This window comes from Lissotriton helveticus, chromosome 1_1 (genome assembly GCF_964261635.1).
Source record: "Lissotriton helveticus chromosome 1_1, aLisHel1.1, whole genome shotgun sequence".
NCBI lineage: Eukaryota > Metazoa > Chordata > Amphibia > Caudata > Salamandridae > Lissotriton > Lissotriton helveticus.
In genome coordinates this window covers 1780804342-1780822730 of record NC_136057.1, presented here as the reverse complement: position 1 = coordinate 1780822730, position 18389 = coordinate 1780804342, and the positions used below count along the sequence as shown (strand labels likewise).

General features: G+C 53.1%; 1 protein-coding gene across 3 annotated transcripts in view; it reads right to left on the bottom strand.

The window, feature by feature from the left end:
• Window positions 1-17663, bottom strand: part of UBN2 (ubinuclein 2) — a 647497-nt gene extending 629834 nt beyond the window's left edge. For 2 of the 3 annotated variants that reach the window (XM_078640321.1, XM_078640331.1), the window contains exon 1: window positions 16704-17663. In XM_078640321.1, the coding sequence (XP_078496447.1) occupies window positions 16704-17492 (789 nt within the window). In that variant the 5' untranslated portion in view covers window positions 17493-17663. The remainder of the gene's footprint in view (window positions 1-16703) is intronic. The other variant, XM_078640327.1, reaches the window with a different exon arrangement.
• Between the last annotated feature and the right edge of the window lie 726 nt (window positions 17664-18389).

The window sequence follows — 18389 nt, the reverse complement described above, 5'->3', positions numbered from 1 at the left end:
TCAAAATGCAATTACTAAATAGTTACTTGAGAGCCTAAGGGGCATGTTTTATCACAGGCAGTCCCCTCTGTGGATCAAAAAAAAAAAAAAGGGGAAAAAATGTTGGGCTCACTAGCAAAATTAACCATTAAAAGATTGTGTTGTCTAAGTCTATAGGGACCTAGTATCTGGTGCACATATTGGTAATGCCCAGACAGCACTCAGGAACTTCAAGAATCGTGCTGCCAGCTGTGAGGACTAGCTTTCACAGGCATTCTTCAACAGCTGCACAACAAGTTCTCATGTTAAAGGCACGCCATATTGGGGGCAGCCAGAATATTCTAAGGTGGAGCAGCTTTTTAGGTCGAGACTGTCCCATTCCGCAGGAATGGATAGGATCGAATTCATGTCGGCAAAATCCTCTTCAAACTAAGGGGTTTCAGCCCGGCGTTTTCTTGCAGTTCACGTGAACATGCACGAGCATTCACGGCCAGGGCTTCTCCTCCCCTAGCAGCCCTCCTCCCACACCAGCAACTCCCCCCTCCCACACCAGCACCTCCCCTCTCTCTCCCCGCAAACACAGCCTTGCCGTAGCAGCACTCCTCCCACACCAGCACCTCCCCCCTCCCACACCAGCACCTCCCCTCTCTCTCCCCGCAAACACAGCCTTCCTTTCATTTCTCCTCCCCCTCCCCAGCCAGCTTCCCCCAGGCCGTGTTCCCTCAGATATGCTATTGCATATCGTTTGCTACCTCTTGTATTTTGTTGCTCTTGATACTTGCACAACTGTCACTATTGTCTCATGTAACGTATGCTTTTGTAACATGCTCACTTGTAATTTTGGCTTCATGTATCTAAAAACGCCTCCCTCGCGCTCCTTTCTCCCTCTCTCCCGCTGCCTAGTCCTCCCATCCCCTTCCTCTCCAGCGCGCGCTCCACTCGCATCTGCCTGCTGCTCCCCCGCCCACCCACCCCCACTCCCCCAACCAGCAATGCCAAGAAGCTTGTTTCCTCTAAGAACATATCGTTTGCTACCTCTTGTATTTTGTTTGCTCTTGATACTTGCACAACTGTCACTATTGTCTCATGTAACGTAACGTTTGCTTTTGTAACATGCTCACTTGTAATTTTTGGAGGGACGCGTTGTAATGCTCGAAGGCTCACAAGCCCCCCCCGACTGCAGAGCTACACTATCTTATCTCGAAAAGACGTCCGGAATTCCGAGAGCTTGGCAGGCCGCTTTGTGCCATGGAGGCGCGCTCACATCTTGCCTATGTACAGACATCCATACATGGGAAGGGAAGGCAGCGAGTGGAGGCGGGGGCCGGACTCTCGCCCAACGCAGACTAGGCTCCTTTAGTGCAAGCGGGGACACAGTGCTTTCAAGTTCGCCCGCACAGGTGACCGGCCTGACCTCCGACACTAGTGAAACCCAGCGCCAATCCATCCGGCCGCCGCACAGTGGGATACCGTTTATCAAGTAAGGTGTAGAGTACGGATATATCAGAGCCACATCCCTCTCGCAGAGGAGGTGCACACATACAGAAGCTCTCCTAGAGCAGATACAACAGACACGTGGGGGCTTGCCCCTCTACAGAGCGGGTACAACAGAGGCAATGCAAGCCTCCCTCTCTCGCAGAACAGGTACAACGCAGAGAGCAGAAGTGCACGACTCGATCTCACAGAGAAGGTACACCATAGAAAGAAGCAGTGCAAGCTTCTCTCAAACAGCAGCTACAGGAGATAAACAGCAGAGGCTTCTCACAGAGCAAGTACAACACATACAAAAACTGTGCATGCTTCTCTCACAGAACTGGTACAACACAGAAAGCAGCAGCAATTACACCATAGAAAGAAAACGTGCAAGCTTAACGCTTACACAGCACCTACAGCAGACACAGACAGTGGAGTCTTCTCTCACAAAGCAGGTACAAGTCAGGAGCAGTGCACGCTTCTCTCACAAACAGAAGCTACAGCACATCCAAGAGCAGTGCATGCTTCTCTCACACACAGAAGCTACAGCACACCCAGAAGCAGAGCACGCTTCACTCTCACACAGAAGCTACAGCAGAACAAGCATTGGCATAGCCAATAGGTCTCGCTTGTGGGACCTTAAAAGTATTTAGTTACAAGGATATTGTGCTGCAAAACAAAATAATTATAAGGTCCCACAAGCGAGACCTATTGGCTATGCCAATGTTTGTTATAGATGCAAAGAATATGGATTAATGATTCCTTCTGCATTGCCCAGAATTGGCAATGTCTGTCATGCTGATCAAAGTTTCTCCGGCCATACGAATTCATTTTTTGTAGAATTTCCCCCATTGCAGTCTCATCAAATCCTGCTTTAAGGCTAGGCGGAAAGGCAGAGAAATATGGATCAGCAGCTTAAGAGACCGGGACATTGTAATGGATGATAAATGCTGGATGTACTGCTGTGAGGCCACGAAAAGGGTGTCCCTGAATGGCAGGCACCATCTGATTAATTTTAAATACATCAATAGAGTCTACTACACACCCAGTAGGCTGGCGTGGTATGGGTTGAGATACACAGCTAAGTACGACAGGTGTACTGAGCCATAAGCTGGGTTTTATCACATAGCGTGGTCCCGTCTCAGGATCTTGCTTTTCTGGGAGAAAATGTTTGCGACTCTTAGCAAGATTGTTGGGCATAGCCTCACCCTAACCCACTGGTTGTGCTTTTGGGAGATTCATCCCAACTGCAGGAAACTGGTAGCTATTGGGCTGCTATTGGCTAAACATAGAATTGCAATGTTTTGGGCAAAAGGGCCAATCCTGCTTATTAAAGACTGGAACTCGGACATGCTATACTGCAGCACACAATCTGCAGCACACAATCTGATGTATATAATGTACTCCTCCACCCGCAGTGTCGACCTAAGGGTATTTGGAGCCTATATCAGCAACATCTAGCTGATTGGTTTCCAGAGGGACCGAGAATACTGTGGGGTGAAATGGTTGTCAATAATGTAACAAAGATTTTGGAACTTACTGCTCTGGAGAGGTGCTACATGTGCTGTCCCCCTGGGACTATCCCTGTGCCAACATGGAACTGAGCAGACATGGACAATTGAACAAGCTCCTCCAACGCTTAAAGGATGTAAAAGCGTCATACCATGTCTTGCATAACGAAGACTTGTCTCAAGTGGTGGGGAGAGGGGAGGGATGTTTATTTGTTATTGTATTTCTCTAGTACTGGAAATAACAGTATGGAATATCTGTTGCAAATTGTGTATCAAATGCTTAAAATGTAATAAATAAAATAAAAAATAAAAAAAGAGATCAGCAGGACCCCTGGTTCGTACAGTGTAGATGCCCAGCTCCCATGGGCCCAATTTCTTAATGGTCAGAGCGTCCCGCTACCTTGAGATTGCTTTTGCTTGCTTATCAGTCTGGAGACTATTGGTACTGGGAGACCACTAGACCAGGTCTCTTGAACCTCTAATGTGTCCAATGCATAGTTGAGAAACTTGTGCCAGTTAGTCTGGGGACTTTTTATTGTTTTGCAAATAATGCTTATTAGCGAGTTTTCTTTTGTTCGTTTGGCTTTCGAGCAATATATAAAAAATTTCGCTTGGAGTGCCCAGTGCTGTGAGACCATGTAGAACTCCTGTCAAATTTGGGCATGTGCCGTGCAATTGGGAAGGGAAAAGTCTCTTCATTAGCAGATGGATTGGGCCCTGTCTAGCCAGTTTGCCATTCTTTCTCTAAAGGAGATTGTGGGGGTGTGGCTAATATGGCGGCCTGAACGGACGTGCCTCGTGTGGCTCCCCGGCCCTGAGCCCCGATGCACGGCATTACAAGCTGAATCCCCTCTCCAAATTGCTCTAATTTCCCCCAGGTGCTCCTCGCCAACACCGAGCACTCCCCGCCGTGTTCCTACGGTGCGGCGACCGCCTGCAGCCCACAGCGCCCGTCGCAGACGGGAGAGGAGCAATGGCGGCTGCGGACTGACACCGCCTACAGAGGCCTCCTGACAGAGGGGCAGCCTGCGGGCCGGCGCACTGTGCACGACCGGGGGTGAGACGCACCTGGCCCCCCTTCACCTTGCTCGAATTTCACCCCGAGGCCGGTGACCGCCGTGGAACACCCCCCCGCCGGGTCCCCGCGGAGCAGCGACCACCCACGATCCGCCGTGCCTGCCGCCGGCGTGTGAGGAGAAATGGCGGCCAGGGACTGACACTGCCTGGCGGGGGTCACTGACGGAGGAGCAGCCGGCGATCCTGCAGCGCTGAGCGCGACCAGAGGTGAGGCGCGCCTAGCTCCCGACGGAGGCCGGTCGGCGGATACTGGGTGAGCACACCCTTGAACCCAGCGCGCACCGCCGGAGGGATCCCAGCTACTTTAGGCCCCGGCGCGGGCCTACACGGGAGGCGGAGGGTCCGCCCGCCGAAAACAGACCCGACCAGTACGACGATGCCCTGCACACCGGGCGCCAGCGACCCACACCCCGCCCCAGCTCCTCGCTGAAGGCAGCATAGCCAGTGCTATTTGTCCAGGAACCAGGGCGCGATCCGCGGCAACCTGCTCCCCCACCCTTGGACGCTATCCCTGAGGCCCCGGCGCAGGGCTTACTCTTAGCCCACAGCACAGCATCAGTCCAGAGGCTCCGGACGCTCCCGGCTCGCACTAGGGGCACACCCGGGCTGCTCCTGCAGCGGAATCTTTTTGAACCTCCCTCACCGCTGAAGCCAGTGACCCCGTCCCGCCGCCGCGGAGACCCACGGCCTGTGCCCGGCCCTCACGAAGCGCCGCTCCGTTGCGGAGGCCCTGCGGCCCACATCCACAGGGACAGCGCCTACACAGGCCCAGGAATGGACATACCAAACCGCGGTGAGCGGCAGTGATGGCACTTCGTAAGTGTGCTTGTCCTACGGCGCCTGACGAGTGATCGGCCTACTACACCAGCCCACGACCTGAGGCCTCTTTGGGAAGCTGGGGGTGCGCCACTGTTTCTGGCGCTCACGGTCCTTGCTGCGCCCTGAGGGCTCCGCCAAGTGGGATTCCCGGACCCCCTGACAGGCGACCTGAAGCCCTCCTTCTTGCCTTGCTGCACTGCAGAGGCCGGACCCTGACGCCCGGAGCGACCCGCCCTTACTTACAGAAGCGCCTGCACGGGGGACCCTGCACGGTTCCCCCCCCCGGCCTCTTCATCCGTCCACGACCCTACGCCTGGGGGACCTGGCTACCCCACTGCCCGTACGCCTCCTTTCACCACCAGCACCGACCCCACGACGATCTTGGAACGCCCGCGTGCAGTCAAGGAGTCTACACCTCCCCACCACCGAGAAGACATCCGCCGGACCTCTGCAGCTCTCCAGACCCGGCCCCGCGGCCCCCAGCCGAGGCATCATGGCTCATTCCAATCGCAAAGGGACCCGGAACATCGTGGACCTCCTGCACAAAAACGCACCGAAGGGGGACAAAGCGCAGACGGTACCATCACCGAAGACCCCAGCGAGCCCCCAGGCGTCGGAGGATGACAACGCCCCTATCACCAAGGCCTTCTTGGCCTCCCTCTTCAACACCCTGAGGGAGGACTTTCAAACCCTGAAACAAGAACTGGCCGGGGAACAGCGGGAAATGTGCAGCGACATAGACGGCCTGGGCGAGCGGGTGGCCTCATTAGAGGAAGCAGACCAGTCCCGCAGCATGGAGGTGGAGAGGCTGCAACAGGAGATCCTTAGGCTTCAAGATCAGCAAGTGGACCTACAATCGCACTCAGAGGACCTGGAGAACCGTTCCAGGCGGAACAACATACGGATCCGCGGAGTCCCACTGCAAACCGAGAAGGACAATTTGGTCGAATATCTACAGGACCTGTTCCGGGACATCCTGGGGGAACCCCGAGACTTTGTGATCCGAATTGATCGAGCTCACAGAGTTGGCATGGCGCGCCGAGCGCCGGCGCCCCAGCCGGACATCCTGGCCTTCCTCCCAGCCTTTCCTCTGAAAGAACGCATTCTCCGGGAGGCCCGGAAAGCACAACCAATCCGCTTCCGAGACCAGCCTGTGGCTCTTTTTCAAGACCTTTCCACTATCCAATTGCAGAAACGCAAATCTTTCCGGATAGCCACGACTTATCTGAGAGACCATGGAATACCATACTCCTGGGGTCACCCATTCCGCCTGATCTTTAAATGGAAGGGCTCCCTTCATCAACTCAGGTCGCTCCGCGACACCTGCACTCTGCTGGACATCGATCTACCGGAGGATTCCGGCTCTAGAGACGCCTCCCCACACAGGTCACAGAACTGTCCGTCCCAAAACACGGGGGATGGTTGGCAAACAGTACGTCGGAGACGACCCCTGCGACATATCCCGAAACCGGACCCGGCGACGGTTGCCCAAGAACGCGAGGCGGCTGTGCAGGAAGTGGCGGACAACACGGCACCTGATCTGTAAGACAATGTCATCTTGGGGGGGATTTTTTCTCTCTGCTACATATGTCTCCCAGGGGTGACAGGCCGGGGGGCCGCTGATCGGCCACTGCCATGGTACCCTTTCCATTGACTCACTACGGACCTGTGTCTTACACGAGTAGGCCCGAGACTTTTAACTGTTCTAGTGGGGGGGGGGGGGACCTCGAGAGGGTGGATGGGTATCTAGTTCGGGCGGAGAAAGACCAATCTGTTGGGGTTAGGGTGGCCCCCAGGGAATGGTTGGGGATGGGAGTTGAGGGGGGGAACTGTGTTGTGAGTGGGAGGGGGTGGGGATTGTGGGTGGGGACCAGTATGCCAAGGGATTTCTACAGTATTCGAATGCTACCTGTATTCTTCTACACGCAACAGCACCCGATGCTGTCATACTCACTTGCTTTCACGTCATCGTATGATGGCTGACACGCTCAAAGTATTGTCTCTCAACGTAAAAGGCCTCAATAATCCGGTCAAGCGGAGGGCAGTCATCTCCTATCTAGAAAACTCTGACGCTGACATATGCTTGCTGCAAGAAACCCACCTTCTAGCTAAGGACCTACACAGGATGCGCTCCCGAGCCTTTCCCCAACAATACTTTTCCTCTCTCCCATCCAAGAAGGCTGGGGTGGCCATCCTTGTACCCCGACGTTTCCGGGGACGGGTGGGAGCCAAGACAGGGGAGATTAAGGGACGCCTTTTGGCCCACACATTCCTGATAGGGGCTACTGCGTTCACGATCGGCTCCATCTACACTCCGAACACGAACCAAGAGGCCTTCCTGAAAACTGCACTTTCCGAAACGCTGCAATCGCCTCACTCAGCTACTTATTGGGGGGGACCTCAATCTTGTCATGGACACGAATAAGGATAGGTCTGGGCACCGCTATGGCGACACGGGCGCGCTTTCAGAGGCAGGTACGGTCTGGTTGCAGGACAGGGACCTCTTAGATCTCTGGAGGACGATACACCCCCACGCAGCGCGCTACACATTCTATTCCCATGTACATCATACCTATGCGCGTCTAGATCACTTCCTGGGTTCCTCGGCGCTAGCCCCTCATATCACTGAGATTTCCATTGTACCGGCGGCCCTTTCTGACCACGATGCGGTGGAGCGGACGCTCCAGGTCCCTAAATCACCACGCACCCCTAGATCGTGGAGGCTCAACGAACCCCTTTTACAGAGACCGGCCGTTGTCCAACAACTTCACAAATGCATTAAAGACTACCTCGCCACTAATGATACCCCTGCGGTTTCGATTTGGTCCCTTTGGGGGGCCTTGAAAGCTGTGGTTAGAGGGGAACTGATAGCCATCGCGGCCGCTGATACCAAGGTTCGTAAAGAAAAGAGAGCTGACCTCACGGCTAAAGTGGCAGAGTTGGAGAAGGTTCATAGCCGCACATGTGCCCCGAGAATCTAGCGCCAGTTGAAGGCTGCCAGAGCTCAACTGGCCGGCCTTGACACGGACAGGGCGGAGTTTGCTGCTCTTCGTCTCCGCCACACATACTATGTGGGAGGCAACCGAACCGGCCGACTCTTGGCCAGCGCCCTAAGGGCCAAGATCCAGCGCTCTAGGATCACCACGCTCCTGGATGACTCCGGTAATGCTATTGCCGAAGACGCGCAGGTAGCCTCCGCTTTCCGTTCCTTTTACGCCTCCCTGTATGGCGCGGACAGAGTGTCGCCGACAGCGATTGACGCATATTTACAATCGGCTGATATTACACCATTGTGCTCAGCAAAAACGGAGGCCCTAGACACTCCAATTCGCGCTGACGAGATTCTCACTGCTATCGCCCGCCTCCGCCCGCTTAAATCTCCGGGCCCGGATGGCTTCTCATCGGGTTTTTATAAAACCTTCAGCCACATACTGGCCCCGGTACTCGCACGGTGGTTTAATTCCTTCGAGGGCCCAAGCTCCATACCGCCAGACATGCTGGCAGCTGACATAGTAGTGCTGCCCAAACCGGGCAAACCCCCGACTCACTGCTCGGCGTTCCGTCCCATTTCCCTACTTAACTTGGACCTGAAACTATTTACAGGGGTATTAGCGGCTCGTTTGGGCCCATGCCTACCGGGCATCCTAGAGCCGGACCAATCGGGTTTTGTCCCGAACCGCCAATGCAGCGACAATACTAAGCGGTTGTTACACCTTGTGGACAAAACTCACTTTCAGGACTCGGACTCTGCGTTACCGGCCATCGACGCGGAGAAAGCCTTCGACCGCGTCGATTGGACCTACCTGCAAGCTGTCTTGCAGCGATACCGTCGGGGCGATCGGTTCCAAGCCTGGATAGCGAGCTGCTACCACCGCCCCATGGCTCGAGTTAGATTAGGTAGCCTCAAGTCGGACCCTTTCGAGATACAGAGGGGCACTCGCCAGGGATGCCCTCTCTCGCCCCTCTTATTCGCCTTATACGTGGAACCCTTGGCACAGAAGATTCGCGATAACCCCCGCATCACGGACATATCTTTCGGCCGTGAACCCCACGTTGTGGGGCTTTACGCAGATGACATTATCGCTGCTTTCGACCGGCCGTCAAGCTCAATCCCTGCTTTCCTGGAGGAACTGGAGAGCTTTAGAGCGGTATCCGGCTTCAAAGTCAACCCTGGGAAATCCTTGATATTGCCTTTGGGCAGACACGCCCATCCCAATACCCCGCCGAATGACTTTGGTTGCGACCTACACACTTCTGCACAACTCCCATACCTAGGGATTACTCTTACCTCTTCCACGGACTCCACAGTGGCCCTTAACTATAAGACGCTGTCCTCCCAAATCCGAACCGACCTTACGCGTTGGTCGAAACAACCCCTCTCTTTGTTGGGCCGCATAGCAGCAGTTAAAATGTCCATTTTGCCTAAAATCCTGTACATATTCCAAACCCTCCCGGTACTACCGCCACCACGCGCGCTTGCAGACCTACAACACGCTATCCACCAGTTCGTCTGGGACAAGAAACTAGCACGGCTACACAAATGAGTGGCATATAGGAGCGTCGACGAGGGTGGCCTCGGGATCCCCAACCTCCTGCAGTACTTTCAGGCCTCACAACTCCGCTACTTGGTGGAATGGTATAGACCCGAATACGAGAAAAGATGGCTATTTCAAGACAGGGCAATGGCCCAGACATCTTTGTGGAAGATCCCGTTCCTTGCCCGCAGGCACAGGCCTCGATACCTTCTTTGCTCCCCTATTACACGCACCATCATGAGAACCTGGGACGCGGTGGCGGTCAGGAGAGGCCTAACGACTTTCCCTTCCCCACTCACTCCTCTCTTCGATAACCCTGCGTTCCCGCCGGGCGCCGACCCTCGTGCTTTTCCACAATGGCGTGCCACGGCCTGCCGTTCAGCCGGTCACCTCTTCGATGTGGAGGGATTTCTCCAACTCGCCGATATCATGCGTGACTATGAAATAACTAAACCCCGCATGTTCCAATACTTCCAAATCCGTCACTGGCTCATGCACCCGGACAATGCCCCCCTGGTCGGTCGGCAAATGACGCCATTCAAACGCTGGCTGGTGTCTAAGGACTCGGATAAACACCTCATCTCGGACCTTTACAAGATGTTATCCCCTGAGACCACACCAGTTAAGACGGCAGGACAAAGACGCTGGGAATCGGAATTCGGCAGAACACTCTCGCCCAAAGAATGGGGTTTCATACACTATAGAGCAGCACACACCACCCGCAACACTAGAGCCAGGGAATCTGCGGTGAAACTGGCTATATATTGGCATCTTACTCCGGCGCGGCTCAACCAGGGTAATCCTCTTCGAAGTGCGCTATGTTGGAGGGGCTGTGGCGAAAAGGGCACCTGACCCACCTCCTTTGGGACTGCCGAGCTCTGCAGGGGTATTGGAAAGCAGTTTTGGATGATATAGACTCCACATTTGACACCGAAATCCCGCGCTTCCCAGCATACACAATTCTAGGGCTGCCCAACGCGCTCACATCCCCCCTGAGGTCACCCCGCGGCAAACAGATGGGCATTGCCATGCAAGCAGCGTCACAACACGTCTTGTCACTTTGGGGGTCGACCACCTTACCCACTCACACTGGATGGTTACACAAACTGTGGTTTACCTTAGGCATGGAACGTATACAGGCCACGCTCACACACACGACTGATTCATTCCAGAAGACCTGGCAACCACTTCTGTCCCTCCTGTCTAGAGAATTCCTCGAAATCACATGTCCGAAATACCTCCGCATTCTGCGACTTACAGACCACCCACGAGGCTAAATACGATTCTATGAACCTTGATGCACATCAACCTGTACAAGCTATAATGTAGAATCTGGACAACTGGCATACTGGTCGGGGAGGTGGATGGGGATGGGGGATGGGCGTTGGGGGGGGTGGTTGGGTTTCTCGTATTGTTGTATTTTATCACAGATCTTACATTGCACCTTCACCGATTTCTGGGCAACGCATTTCGATATAGGCATGACCCGTTTATACTCCTGTCGATTTGCAGAGAAGACATTTATGCCTGTCTCGCTCGCACTATATGCCGTTTGTATGTCTATCGCATTACCATGCTTGTTCTCTTTGCTCTTAAACTTAATAAAAACACTTTTGAAATTAAAGGTGATTGTGTCATGCATTATTGTTGGAAGTAATCTTCAGCCCATTAGCAGTGGCCTTAAATCAGGATTCACCAATGAGTTCTGTAATTTGCTAAAGGCTCATTCAAGAGAGTTTGCAACTGCCTGTTGTGCATGGATGTGGGATGAAATGTGGCACATAAAGTCCAGCCATACTCCCAAATATTTGTATGCGTCAATGTTTTCAACAGGGCTCCCTCAATGGTCCAGGACCCGCTTTTTTGTCCAATTCAGATGAAATTATCAGGATTTTTCCTTTTCTTACATTTATCTTCAAACTGTTTTGAAAATAAGCTGCAAGTGTGTTGAGGAGGCGCTGCAAACAAACAGGCGTCAAGTCAGCAAGCACGGTATCGTCACAATCGTATTCTGGTTCCTGCCATTTTTGGTGGAAAGGCCCTCGCTATCTCTAGGTGAGTTGGCAGGTCAGCCCAATACAGGTTAAACAATAGAGGTGCCAATATAAATTCTTGTTTAAAGCCCTTATATGTCTAGATTTTTGCCATGGTTTCCCATCCTGCACAGACTTATTTGGACCCACCTATCCGAGTAGAGCATGGTGCTGGCTTTAAATAAGTTAGTTGTGATTCCCCAGGCATTCAGTTTTGACCAAAGCCTCAATCTTGAAATGCTATCAAAAGCGGTTTGAAAATCTATTAAGCTAGCATAGAGGGCCTTGCCCTTTGCGGCCTTGGTTGCCTCATTTAAGTGGGATAGGCAGATGAGACTATCCTCAATGTGACACCCCCTTTGAAAACCTGTCTGGCTGATGGGAGTTAGATTGACGCCCTCTGCCCAGGTTTGGAGCGCCATGTTTATTATACTGTCAAAGCACTTCCCTTCTGTGTCAAGGTGCACAATCAGCCCGTAGTTCTCGGGGGATGACCGGGAGCCCTTTTTTGGTCTCGCCTAGCGATGCAGCGCATGCGCTACTCACCTTGGCAAGATCGGTTGTTGTTGATTTTTCGGCGGAAGGGGGACAAAAGATGTGCACGCCTGGACAGCAGATGTGCACGCATACGGCTTGCAGCGTTAGCACAACGTGCATGGCCGCTTTCGCTTTACCTCTTGCTCGCTCCCTGTCTCCATCAGGCCCCTTCTGTTGGGGGTGCTCCCATTCCTCCCCCCATAGCGCCCGCAATTCCCACAGACTTCAGAGCTGGCCTGTGTCCCTCCCTCCCCGGGCTTGCTGTCCTCCATGCCAGGCGCGCCTCATGCTGAGTCACCCCAGGAAATGGGTATTCTCGGCATCACTGACCAGGTTGGACACGCTCGGCGCCCGCGGGAGAACTATGCGAGGTCGGTGATGCAGCGCGGCCTACTGCGTCTGTGAGAAGCAGACCCAGGCAAGAGAGGGGGCAGATGGGGCCTTGTGCTGAACGGGAGTAGACTGTGGAGCAGCGTATGGAGGGGGAGGAAGTAGACTGAACAGTATTCTCTTTTACTCGCCAAGCTTGTTTATTTATTTAATTATTTTTGCTGTTTCGGGGGCCCCACTTCAACTGGTCAGATACCTCTGGCGCTTGCTGCTGAGAATTGAACTTGTTATTTGAGTGCCTGTTGGGTGATGGGCAGTCAGCAGGCTGGACAACTGACCCCGGACTGGGTGGTCAAGCTCGAGAAAGTGTTTGCAGCTAGTTCCCGGGCACACTGCAAGTCCGAACACCCCAGCAGAAAGTGTACAGCAATATTTTCCAAATGCATCCTTAAAAGCCACAGGTTTTACAAGTTGTTCTGAAGATGAACCCATGAAATGTTGTCTTTTTTATTTTTTTCGCGGTTTGTTGATGTGCACTGAAGAAAAGTCTTATGCATGCCCGTCACTCCATCTGGGTGCAGATGTTGCACGGATGCACAGCTGTTTACCTACAGAAGGGTTCTCTTGAGACAGCCTGGATCACACAAGGCGAGAACAAAATCAATTTTGTGGGCTGATTTACGGACAGTCCTTCCTTGAGTGGAACAGGAGATGTAACCTTTCTAGAAAATGATGTGAAACACTTTGTGGTTACTGTCAGTACTATTCAGAAGGACACCGAACATTCCTCGATGAGACCCCCACCTGGCCTGAGGGACCAAAAGAGGGACGGACACACGAGAAAAACTACAAGTAGTATTAACAAGCATTTGCAATGCAATAGGTCTCGCATTGACGCGAGTTTGAGCTATTAACATTGCAAACAGTGCCTTTTATTTTTGTTTTCTTTTTAAAAACAAAAATAAAAGGCATTGTTATTTACAATGCCAATAGCTTAAACTCTTGTAACTGCGAGACCTATTGAATTGCAAATGCTTGTTGTGTAGTGGTCCCAGTAGTGAGCCCCTCCATGACTCTGGGACAGCTGACCCCAACAGATATCCTATCCTGCTCAGCTGGGCAGAGGCTTGCAGTAACAACTCCAGTGTGTCTCCCTCAGCAGTCCACTTCCACCTCCAACATTGACGACGCCGCCTGCAACCTCAGACGCTGGATCAACGACTGCACCAACACCCTCTCCCCGCTGAAGAAACCCACCCACAGAGACACCAGCAAGAGAGCTAGCTGGTTCACCCCAGAACGCCTAGCCTCCAAGCGAACATGCCGGAACTAGAGAAGAAACGGCACGATGAAAAGACACCGGACAGGCTCACAGACCACAAAGACGCCATCCGCAAACACCATCACCTCATCAGGTCTGCCAAGAGGACCTCCTTCAAAGACCGCCTAGACAACAATGCACACAACAGCAAGGAGCTCTTCAACATCGTAAAGGAACTCTCCAACCCCAGCTCCAACACCAACGACATCCCGCCGTCGCAAGCCCTGTGCGACTCCCTCGCCACCTTCCTCCACCGCAAGATTGCTGACATCCACGACAGCTTCAACCCCCCAGACAACCCCAACAGACCGACACTCCAGACACCACGCACACCATCGACCACGACCCCCTGCTAGCTTGGGCCAACATGAACATAGACTACACCATCAAGACCATGAGCACAATCCACTCCGGCTCCCCGTCAGACCCACTCCCGCACCACATCTTCAACAAAGCCAGCAGCTCCATCGCACCCCACCTGCGCAACGTCATCAATCTCTCCGAGACCACAACCTTTCCAGAGAACTGGAAACACGTCGAGATCAACGCCCTACTCAAAAACCCAAGGCGGACCCGAGAGACCTCAAGAACTTCCGGCCCATCTCCCTACTTCCGTTCCCAGCCAAGGTCATCGAGAAGATCGTCAACAGACAGCTAACCCGATACCTCCAAGGAAACAGCATCCTGGACCCATCCCAGTCAGGGTTCCGCAGCAACCACAGCACCGAGACTGCCCTCATCGCCGCCACCGACATCAGGACCCTGCTGGACAACGGTGAGACCGCTGCCCTCATCCTCCTGGACGTCTCCGCTGCCTTCGACACTGTCTGCCACCGCACACTACACACACGCCTCCACGACGCAGGGATCAGAGACAAGGCCCTGGAATGGACCACCTCCTTCATTTAAGGCAGAACCCAGAGCGTCCGCCTCCCCCCATTCCGATCCAAAGCCTCCAGGATCATCTGCGGCATACCCCAGAGATCATCCCTCAGCCCGACACTGTTCAACATCTACATGGCCCCGCTCGCACAAGTCGCCCGAGAACACGATCTCAACATAATCTCCTACGCCGACGACACTCAACTGATCCTCTCCCTCACTAAGGACCCACTCACTGCCAAATCCAACCTCCACGAAGGAATGAAGGCCGTTGCCGACTGGATGAAGATTAGCCAACTGAAGCTGAACACTGACAAGACAGAGGTCCTCATCCTCGGCTCCAACCCTTCAGCCTGGGACGACTCCTGGTGGCCTACGGCACTGGGAGCAGCCCCGACACCCACCGACCATGCACGCAACCTGGGAGACATCCTCGACTCAGCACTCTCCATGATCAAGTAAGTCAACGCAGTCTCCTCCTCCTGCTGCTGCTTCAACACCCTCTGCATGCTCCGCAAGATCTACAGGCGGATCCAGACAGTCACCGATGCCCTCGTCAGTAGCAGACTCAACTATGGAAACGCCCTCTACGCTGGAGCCCCGGCCAAGCTCAAACGACTACAACGCATTCAAAGCGCCTCTGCATGCCTCATCCTTGACGTACCACGCCACAGCCACATCACCCCCCACCTGAGAAACCTGCACTGGCTCCCCGTCAAGAGGATTTCCTTCAAGCTCCTCATCCATGCACACAAAGCACTCCACAAAACCGGCCCAGCCTACCTCAACAGACGACTCCTCTTCTACATCCCCAACCGCCAGCTCCGTTCCGCCGACCTCGCCCTCGCCCCTCGCATCCTAAGAACAACTGCCGCCAGCAGTTCCTTCTCCCATCTCGCTGCCAAGACCTGGAACACCCTCCCACTGAGCCTACGACAGACCCAAGACCTGCTGACCTTCAGGAGGCTACTCAAGACCTGGCTGTTCGACCGGTAATTCCCCCCCTCCCTTTTTTCCCCCAGCACCTTGAGACCCTCACGGGTAAGTAGTGCGCTCTACAAATTCTTGATTGATGGATTGATTCTATGCAGACACTCATCAGGATACAGTCTAGGGTAAATAGTCCCATACACCCTTGGGGAAACTGGTAGTCAGAGGCTCTGAATCAAAGAGGTCCCCCTACACCCTGTTGGGTGCAACCTCCTTTAGTCATTGAAAACCTCACAAACACTTCATACAGCTCTTTCAGGCATGTTTTGTTGATGCTGGGTGACTGTCGCAAAGACTGATGCTTCTTCTCTCAGGGCTAATCAAAACACTGGCACAACAACCTTAACACTTGCCAAGTCTGCTAGCTTTTGTCTGTAGCGCCTTTAGCGAAACAAAAGTCAGGAGAGGAAATACCACTGTCCTTTAAAGACACCCCAGTCACCTATCCTTACACACACTGCTTTAATTAGATACTAAAAACCTAAGTCTGTATCAGGGATCTGCAGTTCATTTAGCCCATCTGGAAGGCGACTCTTGTCCTTCATTTTATATACGGTACCTGCACAATAATATCAAAATACATTCTGCAGTACTTATTGGTTTAAAACAGAACACTAACTCCTTGAACATTTCTGACATACACTGTAGGTATGCTCACATAGAAACGCTACACGTGGTAACACAGGAAAGTAATGTAGAGTGCAGCTGTACTTATCACTTGACAAGGGCGAAGCTAGTAGGCATCTCACCTCAGGTATCAGTAAAGGGACTCCGCTCCCTTATAGTAATAAATCAGGCTGCCACCTCTGGAAATACCTTACAATCCAGTGAGAGGTCATTGGTCCCTCTATGCCACAGATCCACACTGAGTTACTGCACTTTACAGTGACCTCAAACCGCAGCTCTCAGCACACAAGCACGATTCCCTTCTGTGTCAATATCACACAAAAAAAGCATTAACTCACCTATGCGCCCAGTAAGAGCAGAGGTTCGTGCCTGCAAATCATAGAAGGGGCATTGCCTAGCCAACAACCCGATTAAGCAGCCTCCAGCCCTTGAACTGCAAAGGACTTTTTCAGCACCCCAAAACCGGAGAGCACTGCACCCAGAGCCAAGGGCTCTCCTGCGATATCCGTTTAACCCATTTAAGTTGCTACTACTTCCAACACCCACCCTGAACCTGTAGCTCGTAAGTCTGACGTGTTCAATCCCTTACCTGTGGTGTGGCCGAGCCCCCAAGCCGGGCTGCCCCCAGCAGCTCGGGATAGCTGTATTCGGCGCAGCTCTCCTCCGTGGGGTCCCGAAGGGCTAGTTCCAGCCGCACCGTCCGCCGTTTCTTGGCGGGGGGCCCGGACTGAGGCTCCGTCGTAGTCGCAGGCTGTCGGTGCTGCTCCACGCACCGTGCACTGGACGTCGTTCCCTGCTGCACCTGGACTGGACGTGTTCCTAGATCGTGTTGCTGCAACCGTGCTTGCTCCTTATGACGTACCTCCTGTTCGCGTACCTGTGTCAAGTGTTGCTCATTGTGACGCGCCTCTGACTCGCGCTGTGGTAGCCTTTGCGGTTCACTGTGACGTGTGTCAGACTCGGGCTGTGGCGGTCGTTGATCATTGTGACGTGTCTCGGAGTCAAGGTTAGGCCGTGGTTGTTCGCTGTGACGTGATTCAGCCTCTCGCTGCGGGGTTAACGTCACACAGGGCTCTAGCTGCACTTGGCCATGACGTGCTTCTAGTCCACGCTGCTGCTGCGACGCCTCTTGCGGTGCCTCCTTTACTGATAGTGTTGTCAAGCCTATGTCGAGCTGGCGCTGGGGTGCCTCGAGCTGCTGCAGCGGGCCCTGACGTCTTTCGTCCACCTCGTGTCCCGGCGAGGGCGCAGCACACGTCACGGAGGGCTCACGCTGCTTTTCTAGCACTTGTCCGGCCTCTGCCTTCACCTCATCGTCCACAATAACCACCTGGGTGGCAGGAAGACTGACGAAGGGCACCCGGCGAGGCTCAGCCATCTCTGTTTGCAGCCTCCAGACTGTAAACAGTTAGTAAAGTTAGAGACGAACCCCAGCACCTCTTTTTCAAGTACTACTTGCCTCTTCCGCCATCTTGGGACCCACATAAATAAAAACTGTAACCTCCCCCATTCCGACGTCTCTTGAGAGCGCATGCGCCACGTAGACATTGAAAACGGCTTCCGATTTCCTCCACAATCTTTCCCTTCTCCTTAATAGTAACGAAAATAACCCTGTTTCAACATGGCCGCAGACGCCACATTGACATGGGATGGTAAATTAAAAAAACCTATCGCCATTTTTAAATGGTAATATGACTCAAATTATAGAAGACTATTTTATAAAATGTGAAGTGGGTTCACGAGCGACACAACAAAACCGGATCCGTATACCATTTATATTTACGCAATGTCACTTCTTGGCGTTCATGGACTTTACATCCTATTCAAATAGAATTCGATGAGCACTCGCGAAATTTCAGTACGTTTGCAGTGCAAATGGGTAATAACTACGCGATTACAATTAAATTGGTATCTTGGGTTTATTTAGTATGCTACATCTGAAAGATCCAACACGAAAGGTAACCCTGTGTACGTGTGGAGTCATTTGGTCCTGTTTTTATTTCTTTTGTAAACGCTAATCAAAAGTAGCACAGAAGCAAGTCCCAGTCAACCGTCGCATCCAGTGACGTTCGGGACCTGCCGTCCTACTTCCTGAGGTGACGAAAAGCTTAGCTGTCACTTCACAGGGCCATGTAAGACAAGTGCAAACCGCTTTCCGCCTGGACTTTGGAGCGCTCATGGAAACTATCGCTTTTGCGTAAACTGGATCACCATAGGAACGTGAAAACGCCGGAGTTCGAATTAAAAATTAGCCCGCGAAAATTATGGACATAAT